Source organism: Diorhabda carinulata, chromosome 1 (assembly GCF_026250575.1).
Source record: "Diorhabda carinulata isolate Delta chromosome 1, icDioCari1.1, whole genome shotgun sequence".
Classification (NCBI taxonomy): Eukaryota; Metazoa; Arthropoda; class Insecta; order Coleoptera; family Chrysomelidae; genus Diorhabda; species Diorhabda carinulata.
The window spans coordinates 37,871,273-37,890,319 of record NC_079460.1 but is presented as its reverse complement, the minus strand read 5'-3'; the positions used below and the strand labels follow the sequence as shown (position 1 = coordinate 37,890,319).

General features: G+C 32.5%; 1 protein-coding gene across 1 annotated transcript in view; it reads right to left on the bottom strand.

Moving 5' to 3' along the window:
- The window catches only part of LOC130892352 (zwei Ig domain protein zig-8-like), a 468,122-nt gene that overhangs the window by 8,807 nt on the left and 440,268 nt on the right, over positions 1-19,047 (bottom strand). Inside the window, exons 3-4 of the mRNA XM_057797743.1 lie at positions 13,656-13,866; positions 8,756-8,958 (exon numbers count right to left, since the gene is read on the bottom strand). Of these exons, the coding sequence (XP_057653726.1) occupies positions 8,756-8,958; positions 13,656-13,866 (414 nt within the window). The remainder of the gene's footprint in view (positions 1-8,755; positions 8,959-13,655; positions 13,867-19,047) is intronic.

Genomic DNA, 19,047 nt, shown 5'->3' with positions numbered 1-19,047 from the left:
GAGTTTTATACGTAACGAGCTACTAGGTACACGAATTTGCTTTTACTTGTTACTTCCATTTTCGTGTGTATATTTTTATTACACTCTTACTTTATAAAGCATGCAAGCGCCCAATTGCAAATTTCTACCATTTTCACTTATTTTCTCAGAATTATCAAGCTCTGCTTTCATATCAACAAAATATTCAATTTCAAAACCTGAAATTTCCATCCAACTATGATTAGGTCCCATTCGCCCAAAGGCATGACCAAGCATCTTTAATATCGAATATGAGCTGAACATTTTCATTGCAGGTTTACCGGAGTTCCAGGAATGTATAAATATTGGAATAGCGTTGTTTTTGGCATCAGCAGCTGCACAATCATTATTTATGAAATTCAGGCAATTTCCATTTTACCTTTTTAACTGATATTTCTTGTGCATTGCGAATCGATAACTTTTTTACCAAAATATCTAGAGCAGGAACGCAAATTATGTAATTTAATCAGCACATTCTATAGATTGAATTCAAAAGTAATATCATAATTCCCCACTTCAGAAAAATGTCGGTATCAATCGGAAGGTTTAAAAACGATAATTAAAAAAATATTTTAAGCGTATTCCGAAATATTTGACGCCATATTGTTATGGTGAGTTTTTGTATACGTGGTTTTTTCGTTTGGTGCTAATTATTGTGATTTTTCGAAATTACTTTGCCGTCAGTTTCACAACAAACAAGCAACATTGTGTTTCTAGAATCACACGAACTGAACGCACTGTTTACTGTTACCATTTCCCAACATTCACAATTGTGTTTCCGTTTTCAAACCCGCACTTGGTGGTCTTGTCGAAACGCGCCAGACCGTGTGTTGTAGTACTAAATATCTTCATTCTTTTGATACGCACTGGCCAACATATTCCGGAAGAGTTCATCGGTACAGTGGATCTTCACAGGCTAGGGTATTAGTAAAAATTTCGGTTAACTGAGTATACGAGGACGGTTTGATGAAAGAATGACTTTTCATAGTGATGTCTTGTTTTGAAAAGTGGCCATATGACGACGGACTTTAACCCAATGGGTAAGCAACGTTTTTCATTGAAGCTTGGGGCTTTAAGGAACTGCTCGATTTTTCTTATTTCCGTCGGGCAGTTAAGTGTCTCCTTGAGGTTGGTTTTCATATCAAACTGTTGATATGCGGTAGAATATTCTCTGTAGTCGGTGAGGATGTGCTTAACAGTCACAGGAACTTGACAAGTTCGGCAGACAGGACGACTTTCTGACGACATCAAATAGCCGTGAGTAAGTTTCGTGTGGTTGATGCGAAGTCTTCTTATTGTCACAGCTTCTCCCCTATTCAAAACGTTTAGGGAAATGTGAGAAGTAGATGGGTGGATGCGATGTAGTGCTGTAGTACTCTTGCTCCATGTATCGTGCCAAGATTTTTTAATGAGGTGTTTGAAGTTAATATTCAGATCATTGGCCAGCTGAACTGGGATTTCAGGACGATTCTTTGTGGCTTCTCTGGCAGGGCGATCGGCACATTCGTTTCCAGCAATTCCAGTGTGCGATGGAAGCCAGATAAGAGAGACTGTTATATCAAGAGCAATCAGAATTTGGTAGATGTCATGAATGTTTTGGACTATTGGATGGTCGGTGAATATGGTTGTGATTGACTGTATGGATGATAGAGAGTCAGTACATATAGCGATATGTTTATGGGGAGAAGAAATATATTTGAAAGCTTGAAGAATACTGTAAAGTTCACCAGTGTAAACACTACACGTGGAGGGTACGCAGAAAGAACTTATGAGTTCGTGGTTTGTAGTGACTGCGCAACCCACACCGGATTCAGCTTTGGAGGCATCCGTATAGAGAATTAGGTCGAAGGATTTTTTATGCAGAATTTCAAAGAATGCTTTCTCTATAAGAACGCTAGGGGATTCGTGTTTATTTTAGATGATTAGTGAGGGATCTACTATGGAAATATTTTTTATCCAAGGGGGAGAAGAAGGTAAAGAAAGTGGAAAGGTCAACGAGAGGTTGGTATTTAGGAGTAGAGGTGCGAGCAATTGAGGGACTGAAATTACAGTTGTTCGTGAGTTGATAGGTACGTTATGGTGGTAAGTAGCGAATGGACAAGATTAGAAGGATTGGAAGATACTTTAGCAGCATATGACAGGAGAAGAGATTGTCGTCTTAAGGATAGTGGTGACTCATTAGCTTCAACATTGACACCAGCGGTGAGGCTTGAGCGAAAGGCACCAAGGCAAAGGCGAAGAGCGGTGTTGTGTACAGAGTTCAATAAGTCAGTTTTAGACTTGGAAACGGACATATAGATAAAAAAACCATAATCAAGCTTTGAACGTATGAGAGCTCTGTAAACTCTTAGCAGTATAGTTTCATTGGAGCCCCATTGAAGGTGGCTAAGGGTTCTAATTATGTTTAGCCTCTTCAGGCGAATGCCTTTTACATCATGTATATGGTGATTCCAGTTGAGTCGAGAATCAAAAGTCATACCAAGGATTTTGCACTGATTCACAATAGGTAGAGAGGAGTTATCAAAGAAAATTTGAGGTGAGTGAATAGATGTTCTTCGAGAGAATTTTATCAGCATGGATTTGTTTCGGAAAAATGATAATCCTAGGTAGGGGGATCTCTCTTGTAGTAGATTTATTGCGTTTTGGAGCAGTTGGCATGTAGAGGGGACGTATTTACCATGGCAATAAATGATTAAGTCATCAGCGTATTGAACATATTTTACGGGAGATGGGAAGTTGTCACATTGCTCATTTATTGTGAGGATAAATAAAGTAGAGCTTAGTACTGAACCTTGAGGGATGTCAGTATTTTGTGGATGAGGAAGGGAGAGCTTACCGTTTGCGGAAATCAGTTGGGAAATTATGGATGAATGATAATATGTTACCATCTAGATTGTATTGAGTAAGTTTATTCAGTATTGCACTTTTGGATATAGAGTCAAAAGCGCGCCATATCGAGAATAGTTGCAATGACGTCCTGATGGTTATTTAATGCAGAGGAGAATTTTGTTTGCAAGATTGTGCGTCGGGAATAAGTTTGGAGGCTTCTATTGATTATTTTTTTAAACAGTTTGCAAGTGAGAAATTATTTAATATAAGTAGTTTTTAATAAAAACTATTGGTCTCCTTTCTAATTTTGACAGCTCCATAATTGATCAAAAATATATACAATATTTATTCTGGAAAAGTAATGCATATTAACTGGAAGATAAGAACATCTTAATATCTTACTCAATTTGAACTGAATAAAATCAACCAATTTTGTAGATAATTTTCCAAAGCTTTGAAGAATGTATACGTATCAAAATAACATATTTTTCGAATCAACGGCAATACGACCATTATTTCCAGGAGTCAGGCAATTTCCAGTCTACCGTTTCGGTAACACGTGTCAGCCGCCATTTAGAGCTTATTGGAACAAACGTGAGGCGAATCTGATCCACACACTACGTACCAGCTTTCAGCCGATGAAATTACATTAAAATAAAGATAAATGATATTTAAAATTTATTGCAGAAATTTGCATAAGTTGGAAAGTATGATTTAATAGCGTTCGGCAGCATTCGCGAAGGTTTCATGGGAAATTTACCATTACCGTGACCTGTTATCTATCAATTTCCACATTCAAGAAGTAATAGCATTAAAAATTCAATAAAGGCTTTCTTTCGCCAACTTTTAGAAAAAAATTCCGTGAATATTTTGGGAATATACGAGTTTATAGACAAGGTTGAATATTTTATGATAAAATACTTTTTAGCTTTTCAACACAAATGCGGCAATATAACTTTATGTACTTTATAACACATATAATATGAGATTGAAAGCCTTGCAGACCAGCGATTTTTCTCGTTCTTATTCAAGATTAATATATCCAATAGAAATCAATCCTTTAAATAAAATGTTCTCTGAAAGATATGCACTCCGATTATTATGAACGCCCATAAAAATGGGGTGCCCTAGGTGGATTAAAAGCCATTTGATTCAAAGCCTTTCAGAGGCTTGCTAAGACAGTACAGTTAATTTATTGCACCTTTGAACCTAGTTCCTTGGTCCGAATGAATTTCTAACATTAAATTCGAGTTATGAAACATCAAGTTTCAAGTGAATAGCATTGGTTGCACTCCAAAGAAATATACATATACATATATTTTAGATCTCTTCTAACCTCGATATCTTCCTATCTTAGTTAGAAACTCTCCAACATAATCAAACAAAATTGATAAAATGTTTTCATTTGGGAGACCTTAAACGAGGAGCTTTTTAACGAAAATAGTTCATACATTTAGATGTGCATCTATAAATTGCACTTTGAATTTAACAGTTTATCAACATAAAATCAACCCAATTACACTATCCCAAGTTTGACAACCAGTTTACCAAAATCTAAGTTTTTGTTGTATTTATATGACACTATTTATTTCAGTATTTATGAAGCTTCTTAAAAAATTATTAAAAGTTTTAAACATTTATTAAACTAATTTTATTATTACTCATTGGCGTAATGGTATCGATTAATTTTAATTTCTGAGTTTTCAAAGTTGAATGTACAGTTAATATTTCTTGTGCCTAGATTGCAGGCCTAATAAAACTTTTTAGCGGAACATTTTTCATCTGTTGTCTCTTTCAGTTATTCGCAGACGTGTATAACAAACTTTCCTCTACTTTTATGATGAAAAATATCAAGTTTTCTACCTGGAAGAGAAGAAAGGGGAACTTTCTGAAGTTCATTATTGATTTTATTTTTTTTTCCTGCAAATGGCATGATACGAATATAGATGCTACTTGAAAATCGATAATAAATTGAGTTAATTTCAATAACACATATTAAATTTTATAAAATTCGAATTGTGTCTGAAATATTGTAGATGAATGGATTCTCCTGTCACCTCTATTTGTTTCAGAGTGATATGAATTCAAAAACAAAGTCTAAGCAGGAGCATTATCGTATTGGAACAAAACTATTTTTTTCATCAAATATTTTCCCTTTTTCTAAATTATCAATGAAACTTAACTTTTGGTATCTAAAAACTTGACATTTACCTAGCCTATTGTTTTCATAATCTACCAAGACAAATCGACGGAAAAGTTCACTGCAATTATGTTTGAAGATACCCAACATTCGTATAAATTTATAATGCGAGAATTTGATCAGTATTAAGCAATCGTGACACCCACGTATCATCCGTGTTCATAAGGCTAGTAAAAGTAATTACATAATAATCATTCCATGGGACGGAATACTTTGAAGATATTATTTACGTATCTTTTCCTCGGTTTCTTGTTGTTCAACATAAACAATAATGTATGTATTAAAACGGAAGTATCTGTCAAATTTATGTAAAAGTTTGTCAGATGACATCAGAAATATAGTTCGTTCTTTGTTTTTAGACATTACGTATTTATAAGTAATATACCTGCCTGTTTTTATTATCCATTCAATATAAATTGAATTCAATTAGTAATAATGATGATATCATTATATCAAACATGAATTAATATTTCCACGCAATTAGTTTCTATATATGGAAATCTATCTCAGCTTCTGTCAGCAAAATATATTGAATCCAGATTAAATCCATGAATCCCTTTAACAAAACCCTTTTGCTCCCGCTCTTATGTACAACCAATCCTTTGTCGTCGTTGAATAAACTGCATGATGCTTTAGGGTAGTCCAGTACCCATGAAGGGCTTCCAATAACAATAATATCATCAATCAAGGTAAAGGATGTTCTATTACAGTCATTTAATAAACAAATAATTCAAAGAGTGATGCTAGATATTGCATTATGGAATATAAAGAATAAAAAAAGTAGAAATTACTAATTAAAATATCAATAATGTTTTGAAATTTAGGACTATTTAAAATTACTCAGAAATGGAAAAATAATGATAAATAGAAAATAGAATTGTTAAATCAAAAACGGGAAAGGTAGTTATAATGTTGGTTTTGGTGTAACTAGCTCATGTTTTTTTAATTGAGACAAAAAGAAGAGAAACGAGATAATTTAGAAGCTAATGGAAACCATAACGACACATTACAAGCTAAATGCAGAATACTAAGTTCCCCTCAGAGTGGTAAAAAATGATAGTTCCCATATTAAGGAGCGCTCTCCAAAGTCCCAAGTTAATTTTTTAAGAACAGGAATTGCTGTTTTCAGTTGGGGGTTCCAAAGAAACAGTTATGAACTGATTTTCAAAATTATAACAAATTTTCTTTTTGAATATCTCTAACAAGATGAGAGGTGAATTGAACCAGGGTTTTCTTGCAACAGATCCGACAGCCTAAGAGTGAACAAATTATTTAGATGAACGGGTCAAGGGCGAGTACCTGAGATGCGTGAATGACGTAATTTAATTGTAAAGAAAATTGTATCCTACTGCTTCAGGTCAAAATGTAAATTTTTGCAAAGTTTCCTGTAACAAAAAGTCAGCACACATAAATACTAAAAACGGTATATGATATTTTGCATATATTCAATGATTTTGCACTGATCTGAATCATAGAAATTTCAGAAAGCAAAAAATTCGGAATGTGACTGCAATTAAGAAAGTATATATTTTGTGGCTGATAGGTCCACAACTGTCTCTTTGGAGGTCCATAGGTCCAAAAACCTAATTAACGTCAATAGCATTTCGTGGTGATGAAATGTCCCAAAATTCATATCATAGAAGCGTAGGTATCATCCTCTTCTATTTTACTTTGTTATTTATAGTTTGAACTGTCGCCAGATCATTTGATTAAATAATTAATTACTTAATAATACTACGGATCGCTTAAAAATACGACATAGATATAAAATTCTTTCGTATTAAAAAGAGGTTTGTCTGCTATGACGCCTGTATGTTTCTTGGATATGATGATAGATGAAACGATCCAACTGAATAGAGAAGACGAGGTCACTGCAGATCATTAAAAGTACTATTCCAGAAATGATGCATGTGAAAGATTTCTTTTAATTTCTAACACAATCGGATAAACGACGACTACTAATTATTAATTATAGGTGTGTTTAATCAGGATATGTTAAATCTTGATACTATTGAGGTGGTAAACTGAATCAATTATAAAATATGCAATTGTCAAATATGTTTCTGATTAATTAGTTCTATTTCTATATCCCTTATTCGATAAATTAACAGTTTGAGTTCGAATGCCAGAATTATTCCTGGTATTCATGGAAGCAAAAAGTATAATCTAGTCGCTCAAAGCTCAATTATGTCTTGGAATGATACACTGTTGAAAACAACGATACTATGTAATGATTATATCAATATCCAGATGTGGATTCTGTTTCATACAAAGCTATAATTCCAGCAATAATATCTCGCATCTATTTCCTCTTAATCATTCTCGGTCTAGTCACCCTGAATAGTCTAGAATAATCATGTTGCAAAATGTTACAAGTTTCAATCAACAGTATTTGAAACAGTGATTTATTATTAATACTATTAACTAAATGTTCGACGAAATGCGCCATTTTTGTGGTTATGTGGTTTAATTATAGAGGCGTTAATTCGTGTACATTGTAGGCATAATTTTGATTTTCCAATCAATTCACCACGTAGTGTAGATTGAACATATTTTTCATTCAAAAGTTGTTCATAAATGATAATATGTAATTATTTCGATGATTCGCAGTTACGATTTACGTCGATGCCATTTAATCTGTTTTTATTCATTTTAATGAATATTTCCTACTAATACCATACTTGCAAAGATTTGCTGAGTGAATAATTGATTTATGTTTGTGGAAAGCTAAGTCGAAGAAAATGTATGGAGAACATCACATGTTTAAAATTGATATTAATTTGTAGTCCATAAATCGTCCATCAAACCCTTTTTCCTTTCTCTGGTTGTGTGTGTGTGTGAGTGTGTGAAAGAAAATGGCTTGGAAGCAAGTCCATCAGCCACAGAATTTTTCAATGTTACTACTTAGATAATCATTTTAATATCCTTGATAAAATTTACTAATAGATCTAAAGTTTGTCGGTTATCTATGCTTAAAAGGTGTGTGAGGTTTAGAGGTAGGGAGTAGTTTTGTTTAACAAGTAACTGCAACAAATTGTTTGTTTTATGAATGTGATTGCTGCATCCCAAAAAAATATATCTTCAGTCCACTTTACTACAGATTGCATCATATTTTCCAAGATTTTAACACAATTGCCGTTAATGGGGGTGTAGCTGTTAAGTAGTTCTGGAAATATACGTTAAGCAAGCAAATAGATACTTTTGATTAGTTCAGTTAGCTTCCACCTAGATAAAAATTACTTGACGCAGCTTCAACAAAAATATTGATGGTACTTGAGAAGAAACAATAATTTGTACAAATACCAAACTTCATTGAAGTCTGGTCTATATCCTCAAAAATTACAACTTCTTTCTAGAAAGGTTTCCTTGAATCAAAGTGGTGGAAAGGATCTAATTCACAGAGGAAGTTAGTAATAATAAAACAAATAATTACGTTTCGATTTAGACATCTGCAACTGGATATAAATTTTCGATGTAATCGACTATAAATTGCAATAGAGATATTTTAAGTCGATTATCCGCTGAAATTTAGAACAATGGAGTGATTCAAAACATTTTGTTTTTTATATTCTTATTGATTAACTTACTAAAAGTAAAAATACCAATTCAAAAAGTCGAATTAACTAGTAAATTACCTGAAATACCCATCAAATTTACGTCAATGATGTAAATATCAATATTGACAGTATATATTAAATTCATACAAACCTCAATAGTGAGCCTACTCGTGTAATCTAATCCATCACTTGTCTGAGTATGAGACGAAGCCGCCGTTTCTAGGATGTTCTTGCCTTTGTACCAAAACACCGTTCCCAGATCATGTGGGCCTTGGCTGATGAGGCAGGTGAGTGTGATGGAGCTTCCGGCTTTGACGTGTAAGTCGGTTGGTCCGAAAATGCGAGCTTTAGCTTCTGAAATAGGAATAACTGTTTGTTATTACGTTTCTATTTCAAAGGAATTTTCTCGGATTACATATCTTACATATAAACCAGTGTAGTGAGGGGTGTCAGTTACATTTGAAGACTAGAGATTAAGGAATGTTTATTAAAGTAGTTTGAATACAAAACTTATTATTACGAATTATATTTGAGGGATGGAAGGATTGGAAGTATGTAATAGGGAAGACTATGAGGCATTTTTGAGCCAAGCTTTGAGACATAAAACTTACCAGTACATCGATAATAACATTTCAGTCATCCGCAAGTTATTTCATAATAATAAAAAAATATATGGTTCTAATATATTGACTTTTGCATAACATAACATTCTACAAGAGGACATTTTGTAGACTGGTTTCAATTTAAACCAAATCAACCCTCTACTGCAGAGGTATATAATATTTTATGGCAAAACACCAGCCAGGACAGCCCAACCACAAGCAATCACCACAACCCCAGCCCTGTAGAGGAGCAACTCCTACATCAGGGCCAACTCCCACAAATCTTCCATCTATTGAGTAATTTAATACTTCAGTCAAGATTGTTTTGGAAAAAGTAGTTGGCTGAAATAGTTCTAGAATACCGCCAAAAAAAGGAACTCTCACTAGATGAGGTGTTGAATATTAAAGGTACGTAATGAGTGATAGAAGCAATACATGTGATATAAAGTGATAAATGAAGTGAGGTGATAGTTACTAAACTGTTACTAGTGTTGTAATTATTGTAATTTAGTGTAACAGATGCTCAAGTAATTTTGAGCAGTTTTAAACTGATTTGAACTGAGAAATAATTCATTGTACATTATAATTGTCGTAATTTAATGCAGCACTTATTATTAACCAATGATTGATTTCTAATTTGACATTTTAAAAAATTATAAGAATATATACTTTTTAACCAAAATATTAAAATGTATCTTTTCTCCATAGTAAAACATTTTATCAAGATTATCAGCGCTATTTGAAATAAATGATTCTTGTGTCGCCTGAATGATATTTTCCTGTTTCTGTCATTTTCTTAATGAATCTAACAATAAATTTTACAGAGAAGATGGAATATCTCATTCGCGTTTATAATAGCATCCAACAATTCTCGTTACAGGTAGATATTGATCAATTCCTTATCATATCATTACTTATTCAAATGAAAAAGGGAGAAATGAATTAGATGGGTTCAAGGAAGATAAATACCAATGAAGAGCAGAGGGAAATATCTGTTATTTAACAAAACCCACAAGAGATTAACAGCTCTATAAACATACTCTACCCCAACTTCATAACTTCATTATTTTTCATTAATATGATGATTTGAATGAGGAATTTGAAGTGGGGATGTATGGTTTCAAGGATCCTCAATACATTTGATTCCAAATTAATTAAAGGTACAGGACAGGAGTGGAGAAAATTATAAAAGATTATAGTCTATTTCAGAAAGGTATAGAGTAATAAAATGGGGAATCCCATCCAGTTCGGCTCAATTTCGGTGTCGGCCATAGGTGTAGGTCTTGAAATAGTATTGTTCGTAATATTAAAATTTCAAGTAATTGTGTAAGAGAATTAGGAAAAGTATGTTTTCTGGCATGAAATTTCAATATCGAAATATTGTGTAGGGAATACTTAGGTAGTAGATTATACAGTTATTTTAAATGTAGACGATAGCATAACTGGACTGGAGCTGGAAAGTCCATCGTTTTTAAATTATTGCGGGGAAGAAAGATAGCAGACCAAGTGGAACCTCCCAAGCAGACCAGTAAAAGTCCTTGATGAAGACACCAAAAGTATAATTCGAAGAAAATTCACTCTTTTTATTTTACAAAAGAAAATACTCATCCTAGATAAGATTTTAATGGAGATTGGACAGGATGACAGTATTCCGTTGATAACTGAAAAACTTTTATGGACCACTTTGAGAAATATAGATTTTGCCTGGGAAAAGCATAACCGTAAAGCACTTTTACTGGAAAGCGATAAAATTGTTTGCTGGCGACGAAAATACTTAAGAAATATAAAGCAGTACATAACAGAACAGAAGAAAATCTTTTATCTTGATGAGACGTGGATTAATGAAGGTTATACAGTACCAAAAATGTGGCAAGACAAAAATATAACCAGTGCTCGCCAAGCTTTCATGGAAGGCCTGTCAACGGGTATTAAGGTGCTTTCAGGTAAAGGGAAGCAAAGAGGGATTATTAAAAGAAGGTTTGCTAACCTTTCAGTCGTGTCATACGGGAGATTACCTCGAGGACATGGATTCGGATGTTTTTGAAGACTATTTTGGTGAAATGATAAAATATCTTTTGGCTGATTCAGTTATGTAGAAGTTATGTAGAAGAGAGAAGTCTCCAACTTCATCTTGGAGAAAACAAGAAATTATTGACTGGTTAACCATCAAAAGTATTGAATTTGAAGATAAATTGATAAAAAACAACAACTATCAGCTATAGCAAATTTACACAAACATTAGAAAATGTTAAAATATAATTCTTTCCTTTTTACGAGTATCCTACCGGCACGCTTTTGGCACACTATTTTCACTGTTTGTGAATGGATAACAATAGTCTAAACCCCTATATTGACCCCAACCCGGGTGGTACAACCTGCACTTGATAAAAAGAAAAAATGTTACAAACTATTAAAGTGGCTTAAATATTCGTTGGGTCACTCTGTGGTCCCTTTGCATACCTAATGAGGTTTTATTACTCTATACCTTTGTGAAATAAACTATAGGATTTTTTTAATATTAGCGAAAAACGGGAAAGTTTTTTGAAGAAGGTGTAAAAGTAAAGGAACTCTCATAAAAAGCCATATCTCATTAGGACAAGTTTTATTAACATATTAATTTGTAGCAAAATTCTTGACAAAAGATTTTTACATTGTGAATTATTATATTAAATTGTGTATCTGTAGTTTTTGGAAATAACTATTGAATGAAATGAGATGAAAATGAAGTTCTTGGTGATATTATAATAAATATAACTTGTATCATTTATAAAATCTGAAAGTGTGACCTTATTCTAAGTCCAAGTGTATTATGCTTTGATAGTTTTCATTGCTTGGGGTAAGCAGATGTTGAATGTGGACATTATTTATTTGATATGTGAGAGTTGTCAATAAATATATTTCTGTCGCATAAAAAAATTAAGTAAATGCTACAAAACCATTGTAATTTACTTTTTACCATACGCTAGATACTAGTAAACACAATCTTATCAGATATTCATTCGAGAAATACCGAACATAATATTATTTCAATGTAGGAAAGCTTCTATAAAATTCAAGGTTGGGTAAAAATTTAAAATTCTGTTTTGTTCCTTTTTCGCAACCCTGCATATTTATATCCTGTCAAATGCATTTGCTCGCTAAAGGTCTTAAGGCAAACGTTTCAATTATGTACCTGGCTATTAATTGCCTGTCTAATTTTGCTACTTCAGATTAATCAACTAAATGCATAAATAATAGTAGAAGGTGTGTTTGATTTATTAACTGTAACGAAAGGGAGAAGATGAGGGTGTTTTAACTTTCACTATTTATTAAGATTATGATTCATGACACCATCGTGCATCTAATCTAAGTTAAAATATTCAACAACCTTAGATAAATGGCATTGCTTAAAAAAATTACATTCATAAAGGGGATAGTCGTAGTAAAAATATTTATTGTATAGGAGATCCTTCTATTACAATTCCATTGATGTAAGATCAAGAAATAAACATGATAAATAATGTATGTTTTAGTCACTGCCTTTGCTTAAGGAAATCCGAATCGACGTATTGTTCAATTGCGCTCATCTCCGAGGAAATTCTAGAAAAGAACGTGGGAGAATACATCTATATGTATTAAGAAGAGGGGTTTATGTATGCCTCTTCGCTTTGCACAAGAAGTAGGTTTCCATTATATGCTCTCAAACCCATGGCTAAATTGTTGAGTGCCTGGCATAATGCAATCTCACTAGTTTCTCTTGAGGTCTACTGAATTAACTGCATTAGAACTAACCCTCATTTCACTAGCTAAAGAAGTTTTATTGAATTGAATTGAAAATCACGGCAAATCTAGTACCTATAAAATTGGTTTGGAAGGTACCATACTATTAACTAAGTTTCCAGAGTTATACAATATCTTTGTTAAAATAATTTGAAAGCAATATAAGTCTTTTCGTTTGATTATAGATCCAATAAGCTGGCGAAGTACCAACTGGCTGTATAGTTTTTTTTAAATCTTGTAGGTGTTCATTCTACTTTATTATCCAAGGATGTTATTGACGGATATTGCTGTTTTGACGGATCTACAATTCTGTGGAATATAATGAAGGATAAGTTGGGACTAAATTTGAAAGAAAGCAGCCAGAAGAGATGGGCGAGTATGGCATTTTTTATTTGTCATATTCGAACAAAATCCAAGATCTGGAGCTTATCGAAACAGCCGAACATCTCTTCTGTGGGTGCGAGGATGTCTATAGACAAAGGCTGCCATACTTATATCCAATCTTTTCAGATCAAGAAGAGGTAAGCCGCATGGATACAAATCAAGGTATTAGCGAGGTAGATTCACGGCCTGTTTAGTGTTTAGAATACAAATATTTCAAAATAAAATGACTTTTTTACTATAATTCTGTCTTTTCTGGTTTCTTTGTATATTATTACTCTAATACTTGGTCAGTAGTTCTATACTTACCTAATACGTTCAGCCTGAAAGGTAACGACATTTTTGGTTCTGTGTTAACTTGACATTCATAGATTCCAGAATCCCTAATTTGAGGAAATTTAATCTGCAATGTCCAATTATCAGATTTATCGGGTCGTATAACTTGAAACCGTTGATCTGAAGTGTAAGTTAAGATTCCAGCTGTTAGAATGTGAAGATCCCGTTTTCGGATCCATGAAACCTGAAACGAAAATTTTTAAGTCAATACAAAACTTCTTATATATCAATCATGTGGTTTTGATTGAACGATTCTGTACATTCTTTCAGGATTAATGTCTTTTATATACAAGGCACATATTTAAATAGCTAGTTTACTCTTCTTCAGATCAATAGTTTATGAACCAGTGGGCGTGCCAGTCATTAATATATAGGAGTTTTGAAAAATCAAATGTTTAGTTTTTAACGGAGTCATCCAACATTTCTTATAGTTCGGGATAATTTCAAAAATAAACCTCTTTTTGTTTGAATAACATCAATAACATGCCTTCCTTTATTTAAAGACGGCATGTTATTGATCTTTATTAAAAGCACATTATTAATAGCGCTTTGTGAGTGTGCGTACCTGTCAGATATGTCACAAATTGTATTAAATTTAGTACGAAAGTATCTCGATCTTCATAAGTCAGTTTGATGTGTTATTATCAAAGTAACAATGTACTACTACGCAATTCTTATACTACCAGTTCATTATAGAAAAGTGCTTGTAAAATAAAAAGGAAATGAATGGAATCCATCCACACTTAATTAGGATGGCTAAAAGAGGACTAAAAAACCGAGCCAGGCCTGATTGCATTCAATATTTCTTCTAAGTGTAATAATACAGAGTCGGGTTTGCTTAATTTCTCATAAATATCTCAATTTTTAAAATTGAAGGTATAATTACTACATTTGTTTGTGTCATTATTTTTTTAAACATATATTCAAGAAAACATTCATTAAATAAAACTTTTTTCATATTGTTCTTCAATAATTTAAACAAATGTATTCTATTATTGTTATATAATTAATTATTTTTTATTTTAATCCTTTTATCGAAAATCAAAAAGAAGTTGAATAATTTGCTATTTGTAATGGTGAAATTTTCATGCTTTGCCTATTGTTTTTTGAGGTATTATTACTTATAGTGAAACACTACGAAATGATTTGTGCTGCTTCATCCAAAATGATTATTTCCTTTTCTAGTAGCAATTGAGCCAGTTTCACTAAACATAGCAACTAATTCCAAAGTATATTTATAATATATATAATTATAACTATATCTTACATCAATAGAACAAATTCAGTTCTTTGGTGAGGAACAACTACCATTGTAAAAAAATAGAAAAACAACCTTCAAGTCACGAAACCAATTTTACATTGAAGTGATTCTGACAACCAAAAATTGTATAGGAAACTAGAAATAAAGATTATTCTAATAAAAATCTTGAGAATGCTTAACCTGCGATCTTTTTTCAACATTGTATTTACTCAAAGGTACGTTTTCGTATTAAATTGTAATTATTTCACTTTTACTTGTGGAAAAAAGTTTTCTCGGAGTCGTCTTAAAAATGAAACTATAAATTAGTGCATGGTTTGAAACTAAAAAACAATGAATTAATGTTTCTTTAGTCGCACAACCTATAAATTTCATTACGAACTTAACGATTAATGTTTCAGAGACAGCATCGTAAAATTTTCTTAAAAACCTGATAAAACGTTACCATTAAAACAAGAGCTTTCCCCTAAATCTTAACATATATTATGTAGAAAACGTTTCCGACTCTAAAACATGTTTATATTCGTCCCTCTCTCTGCCGTTGCTTTTCTTTTGGGTGGTTAATGAATGTTTATCTCAAATTCTACGAATAAATCTTAATGTTTTAAAAACGAAGAAAAAGAGTTTTATTTCTTCATTTTATCCGAACAATGAGACAATTTTGACTAATCTAGTACAAGAATATATAATAATGTTATCACAAATATTCCAGATTCATGTTTTCATATTCTGTAGAATCCTTGACAATATTATATATACAATATGTCAGAATAATTTAGTCAGATTCAGCCCTGCATGATAAAGAAAATTCCTAACATAATTTAAGTTTTTTAAAATCAAGTATGCTTCAAAAGTTTTCCAAGAAAGTCAACTTTCCTTATAGTGTATTTTACGTGGAAATATGAAAAAATATGTTGGCTACTAAAGCTATATTATTATTCGCAATATGTTCTTGATAAACTATTTATTCTATCCTGCCCCACATAAAATACTCATCATTATAAAGTCTGGCTAACATGCTACACTCTTTCTCCCAAACCATCTTTCATCAAACTGATTATTCAGCCAATCAGTAATCCTTTATGTAGAATTAACAGGGCAGTCGTCATATTAGAGATGTGTCTATCAAATATTTAAAGAAAGTTCGTCAATGAATTTGCAGAATTTGTAACTATGCTGATTTAATGTTCTTCCAATAATGAAAGGTCCTATGATTCCTATCTCGTATAAAACAGCACACCAAACATTCACATTATTGGAATACTGTCTTCTTGATTGAATTACGGAATGGGGCTTGCTTTCACTCCCATATCGTAAATTTGGGAGCACTATTTGTGATAAAAGTACTTTCTTTCACCAGAAAACAAAATTAATACGTGAAAATTTCTGTTTTCTTCAATCAGCTGCCCTGAAGATAAACAGAACCCCAATCGTCTTGCTTCGTAACTTTCTTGTCAAATGTGACAAATTTAGACTTTGTAGGTTTTACATTCTATTTGCTTTATAAATGTGTTTTACTTATGTTTGTGGTTACCTTCGATTTCTTAGTTATAATTTGTGATCTGCATTTATTGAATTTACAGCAAATATAGTACCTGCTTCATGCAGTTTTAGCATTAGCTTTTGTATCTTTCTTCTTATAATGAATGCTTTCTGTTATGAGATATGCCAAGAAGTAGGTACTTTTGTTCCTTGTACTATTTGGATACCTTTTATATTCCATAAACTATTTCCTGCAATTTTAACATTGAATTTAAAACCAATTTAAGTATAATGAAGTAGTGTTTGATAGGTTAACAGTTTAATATTGTTACAGATATAACTTCTATTTTCGATGACCGTCTTTGTTAGAAATTAAAATTATAATTGAACCATTACTTTAAGTTTATATAGAGATCTAAATGCTGATTCTATACAACTTATTTCACTAACTTTTTGTCGCATTTGCTACATAAAAGGCACTCCATAACTATAGGAAAATATAGGTTTTGTGAAAATTTCCAGAAACTTTTCACGTCAAAACTAAAATTATCTTGGAGTAAAAAATTAAGCATTTATTTCCTATTTAAGCATTAAAAATTCAAATCGGCAACTTTTCTAGTGGGATTCCTGAAAACAAGAATATAGTTTGAAAGGAATTAAGATGGTATGCCAGATTTTTTTTCTTTTACCAGGAAACAAAATTTTTGAAATAAACTAAGATTGGGCTCTCTAGAGATGTTTTAAGGATGTTAATATAATAATTGAGATACTTTTGAGTTAACTGCCTTGTCCTTATACATTCTCTATAAATATGTTAATTTTTTGATGTAGATTTGATTGGTAAACACATTATGGTGATAGTTTCATAAGAAATTTGAGGATTACTAACTTGTAGTAAAAATTTGAATTTATTAATAAAATAACAATTAACAATTATAATATATATATATATCGTATTTTTCCTCAGAGTTGAAGTTTCTCATATTTATGAAAGTCATAAGCATTTATCTATTCTTTTTTATGTCTCATCATCTCTAGACGGTGAAAGTAATCGAACGGTAATGGCACGCGTCCACCATACATACCATGGTAGAAATTGTCCTTTGATTACTACAAACATCGTAACAATGTATCCAGACACCACCGATACTAAAAATAAGGCCACACAAATGTTAATCAACTTTTTTGGCACACCTATTTCCATACTCTTCCTAACAAGATGGTCTAACCCACCAACCAAACAAGATATTAATAGACACGCAAACAAAGTCAATAAAGCGGCTCTGCGTAAATCAAAACGTAAATTTTCTCTAATCCTGGGATTTTTGAACCATAAGTTCAATCCTTGCCACAGTGTATACTGTTTGCTTTCAATCGTGATATATTCAAATTTACATACCTCGCAAGTCTTTTTACCTGATTGACTCATCCATTCCTCTAAACAGGTTGCATGCACGTATTTCACGGATCCTTTACAATCGCAAGGAGCGATGAGATTTTTCTTCCTTGTTCTTATATAGCAAATCCTACATGTTGCTCGTTCAAGGTCTTCGATTGAAGACGGCAAACTTATCGTATTACTTTCTTCTTTCATGGTACTAGTCGACGGGTTTGTTTCTTCTGACATTCTGTACCGTCCTGTTCAATATATTTAAGCAAAATATGCGAATATTAGGTACATTTAAAATTGTTAGCGAATACGCGTTATTAAATTGTAAACCGTCATATTGACATATCTATTTGTCAAAAATTAACAGAACTAGCTCCAAAACAAGTAGTCTAATTTATATAAAATATTATTTATGCTTTTCTCTTCGTGTTGTCAAAGATGTTTGACAAAAAAGCGGATCACCCTCACCATTTTTCGAAGGAGATATAGAAATGTCCTGAAAAGTAACGTATTATGATTCAATTTTTTGTAAAACTGCCAAGACTCCTTCACAAATTGTAGTCGGTATATGAAGACAAGTGTATGTCAAAAAATACACGTGCTTGAATGGATGAAGCGGTACAAAAAGGCGATCCGCGGTACAACTCGTACCTACGTACGACTGTTTGCGAACGATCATCACCTCTTACCGGCGTCTAACCATTCGTGCGTTGTTTTACGAGTTGGAATATCAACCAAGAAACCATCCGTTATACGGGGACTTAAAGGTAATCACTGGAGATGAGATCTGGATATTTGACTATGACTTCTAGACCTGTAATAGAGTACGCAGTGGGTGGAAATAGGTTAGAAATGTTCAAAAAAGCGATTATGTTCAAGTCGCAACTTAAAACAACGTCTACGGTATCATTCATCATTAATATATTCAGTTCTATGTTAAAGTGCAAAAAAATGTTGTAACGATGTTGTACCGACTCTATAGTCATGAAATGGCTTCCTACATGAAGTGACACCTCACAGGAGCTCATCATGGTAGTGTAGAAGAGATCAAAGAGCTGAAACCGTGGTTTTAAACGTGTTAACTTCAGATTATTGTCAAGACTGCTTTGGATCATTAAAAACGTTGTGTATGTGGATGTCGATAATGAAACTTTGTTTTTCACTTAAAAACTTGTGGAATTATAGAGTTGTTAGTAAATACTATTTCAAAAACGTATAGTATACAATATGTCTTA